At 31.4% G+C, this 19,194-nt stretch overlaps 1 protein-coding gene across 1 annotated transcript in view; it reads right to left on the bottom strand.

The window, feature by feature from the left end:
• Positions 1-6,029: 6,029 nt before the first annotated feature.
• The window catches only part of PCDH15 (protocadherin related 15), a gene marked incomplete at its 3' end in the record, with an annotated part of 922,351 nt that continues 909,186 nt past the window's right edge, over positions 6,030-19,194 (bottom strand). The window contains exons 32-33 of the mRNA XM_079136109.1: positions 7,905-8,013; positions 6,030-6,890 (exon numbers count right to left, since the gene is read on the bottom strand). Of these exons, the coding sequence (XP_078992235.1) occupies positions 6,030-6,890; positions 7,905-8,013 (970 nt within the window). The remainder of the gene's footprint in view (positions 6,891-7,904; positions 8,014-19,194) is intronic.

The raw sequence follows: 19,194 nt of genomic DNA, 5'->3' as shown, positions 1-19,194 counted from the left end.
CTATGAATAAGTAAGCAGTGTGTTAGAAAACACATTCTCACTCTACAGAACTTGTAGCATAAGCACATGAGTGAAATGAAATGGTTAGGAGCTTTAAAATACACTTCTAAACATCATAATACAATAATTTGCAGAGAAGTCTTTTCTTTTTATTGTGAAACTGAAATACTAACCACTTAAATGGGAAAATAGTTACTTCTTTTATCCATCTGACACAATAATGAGGAATCATTTTTTTCAAATGCAAATTTATTTTTGAAACATTGTGTAATGTATAACAATGCATTTTTAACTTAAACTTTCTAATCCAGATTCTTCATACAGTAACATAATATTTGTTAAGGAAGCATGGGTGTTTGGATAAAGAAATTGGGGAAGCAGTGGTATGCTAATAATTTTTCAAACTATGGCCAACCTTCAAATCTTTCATACATGTGCTTAACTTACCATAAATTTAAAATAGGTTATAATGAAAAAAGTACCAGTCTAAAAGTAAAGATTGTGATTATAAAGATCTAGGCCAATTAATGCAAAAACACAAGAAAAAAGTAAAACAAATCCACTTATCATTTGAATATAGGGGGAAACTCTCCATAAAAAATAGAGGTCCTCAATACTATTTTGAACCTATCCCTCAGCCTTATCGCTGTGTTATTTGCAGGCACCTATAGGCATCTGCCCTGAGAATAGATTATTAGCACTTTCTGCCTATTTTACTAGTTAATTGAAGTGGTACATAAGACCCACTTATGGTATAAAGTGCAGACGGTGAATGAAGCAGAACAAGAGAAAAAGCAAGAATTATGGAAAAAGAAGAAAAATAGTATCTTCCTTCAAGAATCAATATTCAACTATTTCTGACTCTACCTAATACATAAATGTTATTAACAATTCTTTAATAGTAACTACCTTGACCATTTGGAAGAACCTACTTATGGTAAGTAATATGTTTTAATGTCCCTGTTACAATTTGGTTTAATAACATGAGTGACATATCACATATAAAATTCAAGGCAATCTTTTTTCACATGTTCAAAAAAGATGCTTTTGGCCAACCTATAGTTGCAATTCCATGAAAACTGTCAGGGTCTTTAATTAATAGAAAAGATAAGTGTAGAAACAAAGGTCAGCAAATGTGACTTCATGGTTATTGTATGACAAATGACTGTGTCACCTTGATCAGATATACTCCTTCTAGCTCACCTGTCCCTTAATGCCCACAAGACCTCCTGAAATCAGTGGTTTTAGCAATATTGTTCTTATATCAGTATACTCTCATTGTATCAGTGATTATCTGCTATTTATTTTTCATTATTGAAAGCTGGTGCTGATTAAGAACAAAAATGAATTCCTGCACCGTTCTAGGAAAAATAACCATAAATTTCTTTATAAATATTTACATAGAAAGGTCATTCATATGAAGTATTCTTAAGATTAAACATACTCGGGAATTTCCCCTGTGTTCCACAATTTTAATCCTGAGTCAAGGATTTATAAAATAGTGAAAGTTTTATCAAAGTAACTATTCAATTGGTCCAGATTTATTTAGTTAGTATTAATTTTGCTGCCCTCTATTCTTTCCCCCCAGAATACTGCCCAAATATTTTAATTAGTTGATCTACATAAATACCGCTTATCTTTATACTATCTCCAATAATGTATAAATTAACTTCATGATCAATTTTACTAAAATGATAATTTCAAAAGTACTGAAATATTTATGATAAATAGCTTATAATATTTGCATATTTCCTTGTAAAAAGTGTGCCAGAAAATACAATGGCATCTCATATGTCAGGATATTAGTCTTCTGCCAACATATTTCCAGAACATTGTCCAGATTGCAACAGTGATCAAAGAACACTTCTGAGAATCACACAGCTGTTGCCCAAATCCACATACCTTATCCCCATATCAGTCTTGATGATTTTTAATAACAATAAGCAAACAAACAAACAAACAAAAAACTCTCCCACCAGAATATTAGAAGCTGCAACTGAAATAAAATTTTTGAGAGAGGTATAGTAATGAGTTAAATTTTATAGTCAAAAAAATTGCAGGAAAAATACATTAGGCTGTATGCACAGAGATTATTATGGAATACTGGATGAGAATACCTTGGAACATCAAAAAAATACTAAATTATAATCAGTGATCTGACTGGGCTCACAGGGAAATAAGATATGCTTAATCTAACTTTTATATAAATGATTTTATAGTAAAAATAATTGTTTTAGGGCTTTATTCAGTAAGCCCTAGAGTTCAATATACAGATCATTGATTCACAAAATTTAATGTATATTCAAATCACCTTAGGATCTTGTGAAGATGCAGATTCTTGTTGGATAGACCTGGGGGGTATGGGCATGATTCTATATTTCTAACAAGCTTGTATTAATGATGATAGTTTTTCCAACAAGGGTATAAAAATGCATTGATTTCCAATCAAATTAGATAAATGAGATGTTACTATGTCTGATTTCAAATATTTTTGAAAATCTGAAATGAACACATACTAGTAATATATGTTGGCACACTTTGGAAATAAGGAAATAGCATTATAATAAAGTGTTTTAAGGTGTGAAAAATGTAAGGGGGTATAAATAATAATGTGTTATTCAATCCTTCAACCATATATTAAGCATGCACGAAGCAATGTGAATGAAATCTGGAATTGGTCAATACTGTGCAAAATTTGAGGTGAGCTAAATCTCTATCATACTAAGTCATAGTCAATAGAATTCTGAATTCTCTTAAACTATATTGTTTCATTCTTTCTACATCTGGAGGGTACGCAACATACAAGGCAAGTTTTTCTAAAAGAATAATTCATTGTAGTTTCTATTAGTGGTAAAACACTGTGCTTTGTTCAGTGGTGAAAAATGAACAAACTGTTCTTTGATTTAAAAAGAAAAATGCCCAGGCAATCATTTTCTGACTCTGAACAATAGGAACATAAATATGTGCATCAAAACAATCTATAAATATATTGAAACTTGGAGAAGTTAAATATAATAATATCTTTGAAGTTACAGATTTATAGCCTTTGTAGGCATTTCACATATTATACAAATTTGTGACTCTGTAAAATTCTTTTTTGCTGGGTTCACAAAATATTCATGTCCGACTTCCACAATGAAACTGTGGTTCTAGGTGCAATATTGCCTATTTGACCATTGACCCTTCTCAGTGAGCTTTCACTGAGGGTGAGAGATTGTTTTGTTGCTCCAATTATTAATTTCAAGTAGCTAAATGAAATTATCTACAGTGTGTAATATGGATAATTTGTTTGTAGTGGGAAGCAGGTAAAATTGTAAATGAAGTTCTTAAAAAAGATATGACCTTAATTGTTCCACGTTCCTTCAAAGGTGTGTGGGTGTGTGTGTATGTGTGTGTAAAAATCTGTAAAATTTTAAAATGGATAATAAGAAAAGTAAACTCATGATTCAAAATAATTTACAGGTTAGTCCCACCTTTACTACTATCTTTCATTTTAAAAAATCAGGATAATATAGACAACAATTATATAAACCTGTTACCTATAAAAATCCTCTAATATTTTTCCCCATTTGCCTATAGAAAATAAAATTATGTGTACTGAAAAATGTTCTGTGAAGCTATAAATGAAGCACAATCTATGTTAAGTAACAAAATGTGAATGATTACTTAGTAAATTGTGTTTATTAAAATGAAAAATAATTCAAAACCCCCAAAATAGCTAAATGTTTAAAATGATGTGTTATTTAGTGAATTGATTCTGTCCAAAAAGATCTGGGAAAAACAACTAATTGATACAAATGTGAGTGCAAATCTGTCTGTTTTTTAATTTTAAAGCATAGTGTTCAAAGTTATAGCTTGTGTGCATGATATAAATCCCATACATTGTTTTCTCAGTGACAATAAAAAGCACATTTCATTAAAAACTGAAGTAAAAATTAAAATAACTTTTAAAAACTCAGTCACAGTTTTGTCATTGGTATATGGAGGTTGTTCCAGGGACCCATCCAAAGCTCTTCATCATCTGACTGTGTGTGGTCACTATGGAATTCCACAATCTCCTTGATGTTCTTATTGTCAACCATGGACTCTTGTTCCACTGTGCTTTTCAGCCTACTCCCCAATGGCTTTGCTGCTGTACCGTCAGTCACCACAGGGCAAGGCGCAAATGTAACCAGCGTTGGTCTTTTGTTCATTTTCTCAGTAGAAAATGGCCCCCTCGACAATGTGTTCAGAGGTACATTCTCCTCATGTGTCACTGCCAACTTGTCTAATTTCTTAAAGTGCCTCCCTGGACGAACAGGGGAAGTAACTTTCAAGTTATCAGTGAGACAGGCACGGCGGGTTCTCACCACAGATCCATTCTGTGCAATATATATATTGCCATTGATATTACTGTGGATATTAGCATTGTGAAGACGGTTTCTCTGACATTCCGGAGCACTGTCTTCTCCAGTTGAGCTAGTTTCATATTCTCGATCAACAACTAATTTGATCATTTTCTTTCTTGCCCACTGACAAAATAAAAGGGGGGAAAAAAACAGTGTTAGTCATTATCAAAGGAACTAAAGAGTCAAAGAACACAATGCCTGTGAAATTTAAAAAAAAAAAAAAGATATTTAAAAAACTATCAAATGTAAATAAGACAAGAGGGGTACAAGTTAGCAACTCTTTATTCACATCAGTTTATTTTCACAAATTTTTTATTGGCTTTACAACAATATATTTGAATAAAGTGTTGCTAAGCTAGGAAGCAGACATTCCAGGAAACACATTCTCTTAAATTGCTATTCTACATGAAAAGAAAACTATGTTATTTATATTTAATGTAGGAACTAATCCATTGGTTTGGAGTTGCCTAACTATTCAGGAAAGTTAAATTGGAAGCAATGAACAACAGTAGATTATTCAGTTCACGTTAAAGTTTCTATTCACGTATTTGAAAGATACTCTTTAAATACAAAGTTGCTAATTTATTCACTGCTGTTAAACAAAATTTTTGTATGTTTAATGCATTCATTCACTTGAAATGTTCTAGTTTTCTGGGTCATCCCATTCAGATTGTTGCTAACTTAGAAAATATATTCCCAGGTTGCATAATTTATTTAGTATTAGTACACAAATTATTTAATAGTAAAACTGAAAACTATTCTAAACTTTCCTTTTGTAAGCAACTAAAACACAATGGAAGTTTTCACCAATCATTTTCTCTTTCCAATTAACATTAGAAAGTTCAAGGGACAAAGGTTGAACTGTATTCTATTTTTTTCTCAAAGAAGTATTATTACATTTTTGGACTAGGTGAACTATCATACCTGGCACTGAGTATGTCTATTTCAAAATCATTGTGTCTCCTTGCTCAGATAAAAAATATTATGACTTTTACAATAGGTTTTAAACAATCCAGTTCAGAATAATGGTATTAACTTTTGATTTTTAGTATTTTTTTCTTACTTAACTTCTAAGATTTGAAAGTGGCAGCTGTAAACTTATTTGAATATGTTTGTGATATCTTTGAAAATACCTTTGTCAGGAAAAATGAAAATATTTACAAAAGCAGTCTAGTCATGATCCTATTGTTCAAGCTCTTCTTAGGTTTTGCAAAACTGATGTATTACATTATCTATCACCTATCTTTCCATCTAGCTATCTGATCCATTCCAACAGACTATGTATCAATCTACATTTATCTATATATGAAATTCATTCCAACAGAGAGGTATTGCTGACAATACATAATGTCATATTGAATAATAAAAATCTTGCTGAAAAATAGTAAGCATTGACCAGCTGATTACATGTGTTTCTATTTACTAGTATAGGAAAGATTAGTCTGTTTTAATCTAACATATTCTAATATACAAATCTGTTTGGATATAGTGTGTTACTTTTCTGGCAAGTTTCTGATCTTAAATCACATAAAAATCATTTCCAATTAACTCCCCTTCAAGAGTCATTTCAGAGAACACACAGAAGGCACTGCACACAGGAGTATTCATCACTGCAAAATTCCCACCTACTGTGATCTCTTTTTAGAGGGCTGTGTTGTAGCCTTCAGAGTTTGCTCCTGGAGACTTCCTTTGGTGTGCCTTCTTGCTTCTGTCATAGTCTGGTACCTGAAAGCCCCAAGGACCTCCAGACTGACTTTCACTACTACTACTACTACTACTACTGCCTAATTCTGATTCCTCTTCACTTTCTACACCTCCTTCTACAGAAGCGGATTCTGCACTGCCCTCCTCAGGGACATCCTGAGCTTCAAGGTCTGCAGATTCATGCACAGGGGCCAGGTCATGTTCTCCTCCTGGGTGTTCCTCTTCTTCTTCTATTGTGGGTTCTTCTTGCTCCTTAGGTGGCTCCTCTCTTCTGCCTTTGACTTCCTTGATGTCCTCCACAATGGGCTTTCTTCTTGCGAGCACTATGTTTTTTCTAGCTTTTTCTCCTTCTGACTCTGTGGATTCAGATTCTTCTGATTCTTCAGTGGAACTCTCCTCCTCAGAGGGTGTCTCTGACTCAGATTCCTCTTCTGTGGTCTCAGACTCACTGAACTCAGATTCTTCTTCACTGTACTCAGTATAATCGCTGGAGGATTCCTCCTCTGATTCTACAGTGCTTTCTGTTGCTTCATCTTGGTCTAGAGTTAGTTTCAGATAATCCTTATCCTCTTCCTCCAGGCGTCTTTGCCACTCTTCACCCTCAAGGTCAATGACACCTCTTTTATCAGCTAGTCCTCTGACTTTCTTAAAGATCATGGGGAATATCCTGGCCCTCTTCCATGTTGTGTATGTGGGCTCCACTGGAGGCGGCTTCTCAATAGTTACTACCACTTCCTCCTCCTCCTCACTAGGCTCTCTAATTTCAACTTTTGGTTTTGTAATTTTCTTTGGCTTTTCCTGGAAATTGTGAGAATGCAATTGAAGTATCAGTGTGGGGATAGCTATGGTATGATCTTGTCCCACATATAAATTAAGTAGAAATGAATATGCAGGCTGATAACTTTACTCAAGTAATATAACAAGGTTTCAGAAAGCATCACAAAATTCTCTACAACATGTAGATAGAGGTAGATTCAGTGTGAGTAAACTATTTTACTCTTGGTTATCTACAAAAACTAGTGATTTTTATTTTTTTATTCAAAGTTTTTTGTATCTTAGATCAAGAAAGAAATAGGAAGTATCTCCTTCCTTTCCTAGCTCTAGATTTTGGCAAAGAGCTTTGTGTGTCTCCCTTTAGCTAACGTCTATAAAGAGTCTTTTAAGGTCATGAAAATTTGCCAGTTTATCTAAAAGTTTGCATAAAAATTGACTATCTTCTTAAATTTTGAACAGGTTAGACCTATCCTGCCATTCATTTGTTGATCATTATTGAGAGAGAGGGGCTAAATCTGCCAATTTAATATTTTAGAAAAAGAATTTGATAAAAATGATTCATGCTAATTTAAGTATTGTTACATAATTTCCTCAAATATGTAAGTATAAATATTTTTATCCTTGTCCAATGCTTGAAAGATGGAGACTGTTTTTCATGATTTTTATATATGCTAGACAGTATAGGAACAAAAGTATCCATTGTATTGTATAATTTTTAAATATATTTGATTTTATGTTATATATTTGATTATATATTATATTCATGGAGCAACATTTACAATTTTAGAAAACAAAAAATTATTGTAGCTTTTTCCAGATGTTTAACATTTTATGGAAGGGAACAGATTAAACTATTAAAATTAATTTCCCTCTACAGATAAAGCAATGAAATGACCAGCATTATTAAACTTCTATGGAAAACAAGTAGAAAATAAATAGCATTTCTTAAAGATGGAAATATTTATATACTGTTAGTCAAATAGGATTAAAATGTTGCTCTTTTAATATCATCCCATATAATGGAATTATGGGAATTACCTCTTCCTCCTCGTATTCCTCCTCAGCTTCACCAACCACCTCACCATATTCCTCCTGACCAGCAGGTGGTAACAATCGACGTCGACTTCCATATTGAGGCATTTCATACCTACAAAAGAAACTTAAAACCTTAAATGTTTTTTTCTGTGGTGTGTGTAGGATCTACCATGATCTCTGTTTTCTTCTTTTTCTTCATCATTCAGTCTACAGATATTTATACAGCATCTACTAGGCTCCTTTAAAATTAGCTACAAAACTATAGGGTAAGAACTACTACCTGATGACCAAAGATTTTTGCCATAATGGTACCCTGGAATAACAATAAAGAGAGTTGAGTTATTTCAGATATAAGTTTTGAGAGACTAGAATGAGAAAAAAAAAAAAAAAAAAGCCATAATGCTCCTTAATTAACTGAAGAATTTAGGACACAAAATAGGTTCCGTTCAAAAGTGTAATAGCTAATTCAGAACATAAAGTCTTCATATTTATAGTAAAGGTTCACTTCAAACATGGTGGTCAACAATGGGATTTACATTCTTCTTCTACATTTGTTTAAGCAGTGAAGTGTACATGTGTAGAAATAAGTTTTGAAATATTTATTATTGGATTCCTAAATATGTTTTCCATTTCTTAATCATTTGTGAGCAAAACTTTACCCAGACGGGTTTAAAAGGGGTTAAACATATCATACGAAAGTAAAGGTGAATTCAGGAATTGAGCAAATATGTTTGAGTTTCATTTCTAATTTAGATAAATATGAATAATTTAAAAACATTTCTAGAATTACAATATATGTCAAATATAAAAATGGTTAAAATTTGATTGGAATCAAAGTCAGATACATTACTCATTTTTAAATATAAAATTAATGAAATGACTTTGAAACAAATACTAGTAAAATAATCAATAAATGGCTTCCTATTATTTGTAAATATTATCTAATATTCTGAATAAAAAATCTGAAGATGTACCCATGCTCATAACTGTAATAATCTTGTCCATATTCCTGGCCAGGATCAATTCCAGACTCCATGGATAACTCCTATTGTTCAAAAAGAGAAATTACATTTGAAAACAAGTTCTTATCACATTTCAGCTCAAAGTAAGATTTCCACACCTAGAATTTGATGATTCTGAAAATACTCCTGCCAAAATAACTATAATTAAAAGTGTTACTTTAGCATATTCCTTTTTTTGTTTGTCTTCTGGATGCAAGTACTTTACAAAAAATAAGATTATATTATTAGACTTTACTTAAGGGAAGGGGACATAATTTTTTCTAATTAAAAATCTGTTAAAATTTTCAAATGAGTAGTTTCACTTATTCCTGGATGACTTTTAAAACTACAAATAGGCAGTTAAAATTAACTATCATGAATTACATTATTAATAAACTTAAACATTGATGAAAATTATACATTATCATTATACATTATCATGCTTTCATCTTTTTACCAATGGTTTTCTGGTACCCACTATTCTTCCATTCATTTAAACTCTTTATCTAAAATTTTCTGATAATAATAATAATTTATACACTAATAAGTATCTGAGTTAATGAGTGATGTCTCCCAAGGCTGTTTACATTTTAAGATACTTAATGCTAATTCTGGATTTAAGACTTTTTAATTTTTTTATTGTTTTGAGACAGGGTCCTGCTAAATTGCCCAAGTGGGCCTCATCTTGCCATCCTCTTGTCTCAGCTTCCTGAATGAGTAACTAGAATTGCAGGTATGCACCACTGTACCTAGCAAAGGTCTTATTTAAACAAAGGGATCCTATCAATGTTTCTACCTCTAAATGCCAGATAATACCAATTGTTTTCAAACTATGTTCTTAAAGAAATATTTTTTTCTGAGGATTACTTATTAAAATAATTTTCAATAACTATTAAGTGTTAAATGCAATTTCCTTATATTTGCCTTTATAATTTTTTTTTAACATGTGAATCAACGGCTAACCAAATTAAATTTGTAATAGAATAAGAGGAAAAAAGCATAGCTATCCACAGGAAAATGGGTTGATATTTATTTAAGATTATATGGTATTCCTAAAAATTAATTTTGTTAATACAGGCATAGTAATGAGTGAGGAAAAATTGTACTTCTCTGATGGCAGAAATATATTATTTAGGAAGTGTGGAAATTTATAACCTGCAGGTAAGTACAGATAATGACTTTTAGTTATGCTAAGATTGGCCAAAATCATTAAAAATATTGAATTAGTTGCCACCAACCCTTAGAGAATGCCATCAAAAATATGGATTTTTGCTGGGAGTGGTGGCACACACCTGTAATCCCAGCAGCTCAGGAGGCTGAGACAGGAGGATCTAGAGTTCAAAGACAATCTCAGAAAGAGTGAGGTGTTAAGCAACCCAGCGAGACCCTGTCTCTAAATAAAATAAAAAACAGGGCTGAGGATGTGACTCAGTGGTCGAGTGCCCCCGAGTTCAATCCCCAGTACCACTCCCCCCTCAAAATGGGGTTTTGTTTTCTCTTGAAAAACAGCAAGATGGCAGAAGTAAGCCTATATTTCTACATGTCAAAGATATAGGTGGTAGTACTATAACTTCCAGCAAGCATATTCTCTCTTGGTTACTGCATCATACCCAACCATACTATTTACAACTATACCCATTATCATCTTAAATCTGGCACCTGCCTTTATTTTTGCATCTATAAACTGCATTCTCTGGTTCCTATAGTTATTTAAGTTTGCAACTTTTCTGCTATACTAATATGCTACCTAATAACTTTATAGTTTACATTTTGAACCAATTGCAGAGATATTCAATTATGATGTTAAAATGAGATCAGTTTGCCCATGAAAATTACTAAAATTAAAAACAGTAATAATAGAAATACCATGTGTTGGGAGGAACATGGAGTAACTGGGACCCTCCTACAATTATGGAGAGATGATAAATTGGTAAGACCCTTGGGAAAACGTTTGTCAGTAATAGTAAATCAAATACATGCATCTATTTTTCAAATGAATTCTATTTATAATTATATACCCAAGAGTAATATGTACATTTGTGCACCAAAATACATTATAAATGATTGCAAAATATTGGAACTAATGAAGTCCATTAACTAAATACACTACATCACACACCCACAGGTGCATCTCTCCAACAGAATGATGAGCAAAAGAGGTCATGAAGGAATGAAACATACTGTATTATTCAACTTGTATATTAAAAAAACAAACTAATGTGTGTGCTATAAGCCACTTGAGTAGTTTAGTTAGGAGAATGGAAATCAATGTCTGGGTGATGTCATGAAGGAACTTCTGGAGAGCTGGTGGATATGTGCATACATTCTTAATACCTAACCATAAGGAAGGATTTGCACTTCTTTGTAGCATTAAGATTTATTGAAACAACAGAAAATAAGAAGCAGAGCATGGCATGGGGGTAAGAAAGACCAGTAAGAAATTAAAACAAAGTTATAGTTTAGATTTAAGTTGTTCACACTAAATAATTTTTAAAAAGATAATGGTAACACAATGGTAAGCTTAGATTTTTGAGTCATCTAATAATGTAACAGTTTCATTCTTTTAAAATGAAACAAATCTCAGAACTAATACATTTACACTTCTTGATCAATGTGTGTTTAATATAACAAACAGAGACTAAGAAAAGACTTTCAAATGGTTTTAAAGTAGAATTTTAATACGGACATGTAGTTTTTTCCTAGAGAGAGAATAAGGTTCAGCTCTTCCCAACTACATTATATATAAGCAGCATCAATTACTTTGACAATGTAATAAAGGAGAGACAGGACTGGCAAAGGAGCCCAGGACACTCAGGGGGAGTCTTGAGTCTTGACTCAGTCACTCTGCAGTGACTTTGCTGGGAAAGAGGGGATAAAAATTAACAGAAAAGATTGACTTGAAGTATGCCTGTTGGATGCTTATACTGCTCATGAATGAAGAGCAGAGAAACATCCCTTCAAAAACGTAGAAATAGAGTGCTGCGCACTGTGGTGCACACTGTTAACACCAGTGAGTTTGAAGACTGAGGTTAAGAGGATCCCAAGTATAACTACAGACTGGGCAACTTAGCAAGACCCTGTCTCAAAATAAAAATTAAAAAGCACTAAAAATGTAGTAGGTGTAATAGTAGTATTATCATGTCACTGGGTTTAATCCCTAGTACTGCAACAAAAAAGGTGGGAGGAGAGACATAGAAAAAGAAAGAGAGAAGAAATAGATTAACTACCCAGTGACTGGGAAGAGCGCTGAATTGACCTAAACAGTCAATGGAATGCTGCTCCTCTTTATTGTACCATGCAGTCTCTTTTGGCATTCCCTTAGTTGGTAAATACTAAATTTTAGAAAATCATGCAAAATAACATACTAAAAACTGATTTTATGGGTAGATCAAACATTTAATTTTATCATATTTTTGTTACTGATCAGAGAAAATAAAGTTCATTTAGATTTTATTATTATAAACATACCTATGCAAACCAAAACAACTATTTTAACTATCATTTACTGAATTTTATCCTGCTACATTCCAATTGCTGAACTAGATCTTTATCTATTGGACATTACTGCTAACAGGTTTTAGAATATGAAATTGATGTTCAGGAGGATGCATATCATACAAGGGTTTTACAGTTAATATTGGCATTTGGATTTTGACCTTGAGTTTTCTGATTCAATGTTCTAGGAAGTCTTCTCTTCATGGAAATTTTTGTTAAAAATCTTGTAAAACCTGGATATCCTTGCCACTCAATCTCCAGGAAGTAAATTGTAAGCAATAAATGCCTTTTTTAGAAAAGGTAGGATTCTGTTCTTAAGGAAAAGGAATAAAATATTTATAGATGGAGCTTATAAAAAACTGAATATATCACAAAGAAAATAAATATTTTAAACTAGCCCTACATTATTTTTAATTTTGGCAGTATGTAGACATACTAAATATATATGAATACTGTGCATTTATCATATGACATTGAAAATCTTTCACATTGCAGGAAAAAAAAATCACAGACACTGTGCAATACACATGTGCTGAAAAGCAGTATTTTGAATCAGGACAGATGTTAGCATTCTTTTAGATTTTGACTAACCTAGGTCTGACTTCAGGAATGGATCTGATGAATCGCTATATACTCAGACAAGTTACTACCGATCAGATTCATGAATTGCTTCATTCAATGATGGTTTATTTTTAATAAGAGTAAAGACAATTATTTGCCTAATTTCTACAAGCTACACATAGGGATTTGGGTCACCATCCAGCAGTAGGGAAGTGACTTGTTTGTGTATTTCAATTCAAAGGTAGCTTTTCTCTCATTTGTAGAATTATACCACACTAGCAGCCACCCACACTTTGTCTACATGTAAGATGAACATAAAAATTTTAAAGTCACATAAATATATTGTGAAGGGTTAGTAAGGTTGAAAAGAAAGTGAAAATTGATACCTCTGGTTTAAGAAGAGAAGGCCTCAGCAGTTGTTGTTGCTGCCAAAGAAATTAAAAGAAAAAGATTTACAAAATAATTCAGATGGAAAAGACAGATTATGGTTGAGAAGAGAAGGGAAAAAAGGCGACAGATAAAAACTGGTTACTTTGGGATTATGATTCATTATTTATGTGGCAGTCATCAAAAACATCAAATAATATTTTGGCTAATTCTCTATATTGGAACATTAAGTAAAAAAGGATTCATTTGTTTAATTTCATAATTGTTTAAATTAACACCAAATTTAATAACCTTAATAAAAAAGAATCTACAAGGATTTTTGTTTTAAGTTTCATAGTTCAAAGAGTTGTATGTTCAAAGAGCACTTAAGTGTGACATAATTATTTTTAACAAGAGCTTTGTTTTAAATCATCCCTCCTCTTTTTCTTTCCAGTCATGTTAAACATAATCAGATTCATTGGGAAGAGCAGTAGAACACAAGGAATGATATGGTTGTAAGGTATTTGAGATCATATTCAAGACAAGGTCCTCATTCCTTCTCCTGCTTATCAAAGTGGATGGCTTGTACTAAAGCATTTTTTTCCACAAAGTCTTTTGTAAATAGGGAAATCTTTCTTTCCCAGATTTGGGGGTGTGGAGTGGATTTCTTCCTACCTCTTCCCTCTTTCACTCATACTGATTTAAGAGACTAATTAAAATCTCTGTTGGTTAGTTTCATGATAATTTAGACTTTAACCAGATGAGAACAAGACATAAAGTTCAAATTTAGGATTATCAAATCTTAGGGGTTTCATAGTTGTGTAACATATCTTAAAGAAAGCACTGGAAAGGCGAATAAGAGATCCTGGGAGATAATTTCATCAATGAAACATCTGCCAGACATGGGCAATAAGGCAACTCTTTATTTGAAGGGTAGACATTCCTTAATACAATTGTTATTGAGTTAATCCAGTTATGGTGCTCATTTAAAGGGAAGGGAAGTTTTAGTTAAAAATGCTGATGATATCTGTTACATAGTATAACTGCTGTTCATATAAGCATTCAACTTGATTTCTACATAATCTAGGATTTAGCAATCTAAAGTATAAGTCATTTAGGTTATGTACTTATTTAACTATTTAAGAAGTCAAACTCCACTCCAATATAGTGATAAAACTTTAGATTGGTAATCAAACCAAAGTTTAAGCAATCCCACAATTTCTAAGTTAGATTATGGTATTAGAAAGAAGAATTTAGAGGAGTATGACAGTACTGAGTAACTGTAATTCAGGACAAAAGAAATTTATCCTTGAAAATATATTTGTTTATCCATTGAATCATAGTCTTAAAACCCCAAAGAAAAGAAGCAATATGTATGAAAGAAAATAAATAGAAAAGTATATTTACAGGTTTTGGTTGAATTGAAGAATAATAATCTTGCTTCAGAACAATGTACATTAGTCCTGCCTATTACACAAATGATCTCTCAGGAATCTTGATATAATACCATAAATCCCTTACCTCTGGTGCATAACCTCTCCTGAAAGGCAGAAATAAAGAAAGCAGAATTAAACACCCAGATTTTCAGATTAGAGAAAATTATAGATAAGGGCCATTAAAAAGAATCTGACTGAAATAAAAAGATAACTTTTACTAATACCTGTCTCACTGGGAAATGTATTTTGTGGCATGGACAAGACCAGTTTCATGCCTGAATTACTAAAATCAGTTATCACCCCAGACCCTCATTTGGTATGAACAACAGAACATACAAAGACTATTTTATCTAAATAGTGTATAACAATACACACTTTGACTCTGTCGTGATCAATTGGGATAACAATAATCTAATATATCTCTGTCCTATACAAGTCTCGATCTATATAAAATAGTCATTTGGAAAAAGATATGTTTCTTATATGAAGAATGGCAGTGGACACAAGATGAAAAATTACCTCTATAACTAGACTATCATCTTCCAAATGATGGAAAGATATATTTTTTTGTTTATGTCAACTTAGTTCTAAGACTAATGAGTAAAAATATTAACTACCCTTTGAGGGTGAATTACATCATTAGAAATAAAATAAAAACATTAAATATACAATAGCCAAATATTCAATATAACATAAATCTTAATTAAGTACATGGACTACAAGTTGGTGAAATATTTGACCATACTTGAGAGAGAAAAAAGATCATATCATATCTAATGTGAATGTCACTGTGAGAAATTTATATTTATTATGAATTAAACAGTTAACTTAAAGTATTAAACTGATGCTGTTGATCATGCTATATGAAATTAATATACTACTATAGTGAAAATTTATTAGTAAATCCAACAAAACAACCTCTGTAAAATATTTTTTAAAAAAATCCAATGTCTTCATAAGACAGATACATCTATTTTTCTGAAAGCATCTTAAGTTGTTAACACAACTTGCTGAAATTTTTGGTAATAAAGTTAATATAATCCTACTTAAACCTATTTTTTAAAGAGTTTTATGGTACATTTTATACAGTACCTATGTTTCTCCCAACATTTATAGGAATGATCATCCTTCTAATGCTTTTAAAAATTTAGACATTTTCAATTTCTATTTAATTTCTATTAGAAATGAATTAGAGAAAACTCATATTCTGGTTTTAATAATGACAAATGAGCCATGTACATCACACAAAAGGAAACTATTTTCTAGATATTTCAATTTCTATTCATTATCAATATTTTCCATAAATATGAGAAATAGAAAAATACTGTTATCATTAATCTTTTTTTAGTTACTAATATTGCTTGGTTTAGCGCAAATGAAGAAATATATTTAAAAGTGTTACATAACAGGATCAATATTTATAATTACCTGTATGTTTTCAAACCATGACTATTGATAGTTATAAAATTAGTAATATAATATTGATACATTTTAGTGTAGCTTATATTCAATGATATTTATTACATTTATTTTTTAATTTAAAAAATTTTAGATGTTGATAGATCTTTATTTTTTATTCATTTATTTATATTCAGTGCTGAGAATTGAATCTAGTGACTCACACATGCTAGGCAAGTACTCTACCACTAAGCCACAATCCCAGCCCCTACATTTATTTTTAACAGTAAGAACAAATGTATGATAATCCTGTCTATGTATTTTAAATAAGATATCTAATGGTTTCTTGTGTGTTAATTTGATCTCAATAAATAAAGAAGAATGTTCCTTTTCTAGAGACTGTCAGGTTGTAGAGATTAGGTATTGAGGAGAAGAAGAACATTTGTATTTGTATACTCAATATTTATAGGTCTCATATTACAGAAGATATTTTAATTAATATTTATGAGGAACTCAGGGAACTCCAAATGCAATGTGTCAATGAAAGACTATTAAGTACAAAACAAAATAAATGCTTCATGTAAAAATATAAAATATTAATAAAAATTTAGATTATACAAATATTAAAGTTCTATAGAAAAAGGCAAAGTAATAATTTAATAAGGCTTAGGTACTTACAATTATTATTATTATTAAAATTATTATTTGAATTTCATATAAAATTTCATTGGTCACTAGTTATAAATTTCATTATCAAGGAATTCTGAGTTTCACATTTGTAAGAAGTTGGTAGAAATTAGCTTAAAAGTACACACACTCACATTAAAGGCTCACACAATTGTGAATAATACCTTGTCAGAGTCCGCCAAATAGCACAAGTTCTCATGCATATGACCAGCTGCCAACAAAAACTCCAACTGAAGTTTTTCAGTGAAAGAGAGAAAAAAATCATGTTCAAGAACCCCAAGCAAGAAATTACTCTTGTTTTGGATGAAAAGAATCTGAAGCAGATGGGCTAATGAAAATAATTAAACTTACAACAGATTTTTAAAAAAATCTTATCTTGTTAATTAGGAATGCCAGATCAAATTCCTGAAGAAATGTCAAATAATATCAGAGCTGAAGAAATCTCTGAGATAGCACAATGGAGGTCCCTCAAACTATGTGAATATACTTAAACAATTAACTATCAAGCTTAACTTTTATGGTAACAATCATAGCTTATTTGCAATTCTGCTATTTCCTGGAACATACATATAGAGCTAATTTGCAAATGTACCTTTCTCTGGTCAGACATATCTTCTAAAATATTAAAACTCCAGTGCTAAACAAATAATTATACTTCTATTCAAAATAGGGATTTCCAGTAAATGAAATTCATTGCACATGTTTCATGGGAAAAACAAACCAATTACTTGATGGTCACATACTATACATTATATACACATATGCAAACATGCATATATATCATTGTATACAATAATATGCATATGCATGTATAAATATATAATTGAGCTAAAATACACTCAGTGAAAGTGTAAATATCATGAAGAAATTAGGAAGAATGTCCTAAGTTTAGCTAATGTTTTAGGAATTTAACAAATTGAGCTCTAAGATACTAATAATTATTATAATTATAGAACTATCTTTCCATAGAATAAGATTTATCTTCTTGCTGAAAACAAGCAAAGGCCTAAATAAAACTGGTGACAGTTCACTAAATATAATACCTCTTGATTTTGTATTAAAGTTAATATTATTTCATTTATTAAACTGGACATAAATATTTTCTTTGAAGGAGAATATTTTAAAATTATAATTAAAGAGATGATATAATAATGTGACACAGCAAAATTAAATAGCACTTTAAACATTTGTGGGAACAATGAAAAATGTCGTACAAAAGTCAACATCTCAAGATTTATTTGCATTATAAAGAAGAGAAGGGAATGCACAATGAGAAATAAATAAGACAGCAATTGAAAAAAGTAAGAGTTATCAAATTTATGAGCATACTAGTAAGACAAAAGCAAGCCAGAGTAAAGGATGTTCTTAAAAGAAAACAGATGACTACGTATTATAGCACCTGGGGTTTATTTTGAAACACCTTGTGTCTGTCATCCTCTACATTTCTAGGTACATAGAATTTTACTTTGGAAGTACTTCTTCCTACCAAATACATAGGCTTAAGGAAAACAAAACAAAACAAAAAAACCCAGAATATATGTTATCACGTTTAGCTTATTTGTAACAGGTTACCTTTTTCCTGAAACATTCATGTGAAACTATGATCAAAAAGTAAAATAAAAGCATCAACATGATAAACAATCCTTTTTGTTGAGGTTGGGTATCTAACTTTCATGCCAGTATCTCCCCATCAAAAACAGATTAAAATTACTTACTTTTTAAATAAATGTAGGACAAATAATGCTACTTTGTAGTTAAGAAAATTAAGGTAAATCTACTATATGAGTAGTGATGAAGTTAATAATCTTTTAAATTAAAAATATGGAAAAAACAGCATTGTATTGAATTTGGGGTAAAACAGTGGATCTTCTTTGATGTTCAAATTTGATGTTCAACTTGAAGATATGATCAACAAAAGATTCCCAGTTAAAATAGGAAACTCAGCATTACAGTGCAGTAGATTGACTGGGAGATTGTTTTTCAATTCCCTCCACAGTATTGTTTGAATTCTCCTGGTTTTGTTCAGATGTGATTTCCATATTTGTTATCTCTGAAGGGCAAGAAGTTTGAAGTTTTGAGATGTTTGTGGGTGGACAGTTCTTTTGTATTTGACTATACATGTTAGCTATTGACTTTTCAAGTTCTGCTAAGTTTTTAATATGTTTGAGTATGCCTTTTGGTTCTTTTTGAGGGTCTGCATTACACACCGATTTTGATGTTGATAGCTGGTTTGTAGCAGATTTAATTTCCTTGGCAGGAGTTATATTTGTAGTGCACTTAATATCTGGTATACAAATACCCTCTGTTGACAGAACTGAAGCTGAAGGTGGCTGCAGACATGGAAGAGGA

The sequence above is a fragment of the Sciurus vulgaris genome (genome assembly GCF_902686455.1).
Source record: "Sciurus vulgaris genome assembly, chromosome: 4".
Taxonomy (NCBI): Eukaryota; Metazoa; Chordata; class Mammalia; order Rodentia; family Sciuridae; genus Sciurus; species Sciurus vulgaris.
This window is presented reverse-complemented; position numbering and strand designations above follow the sequence as displayed.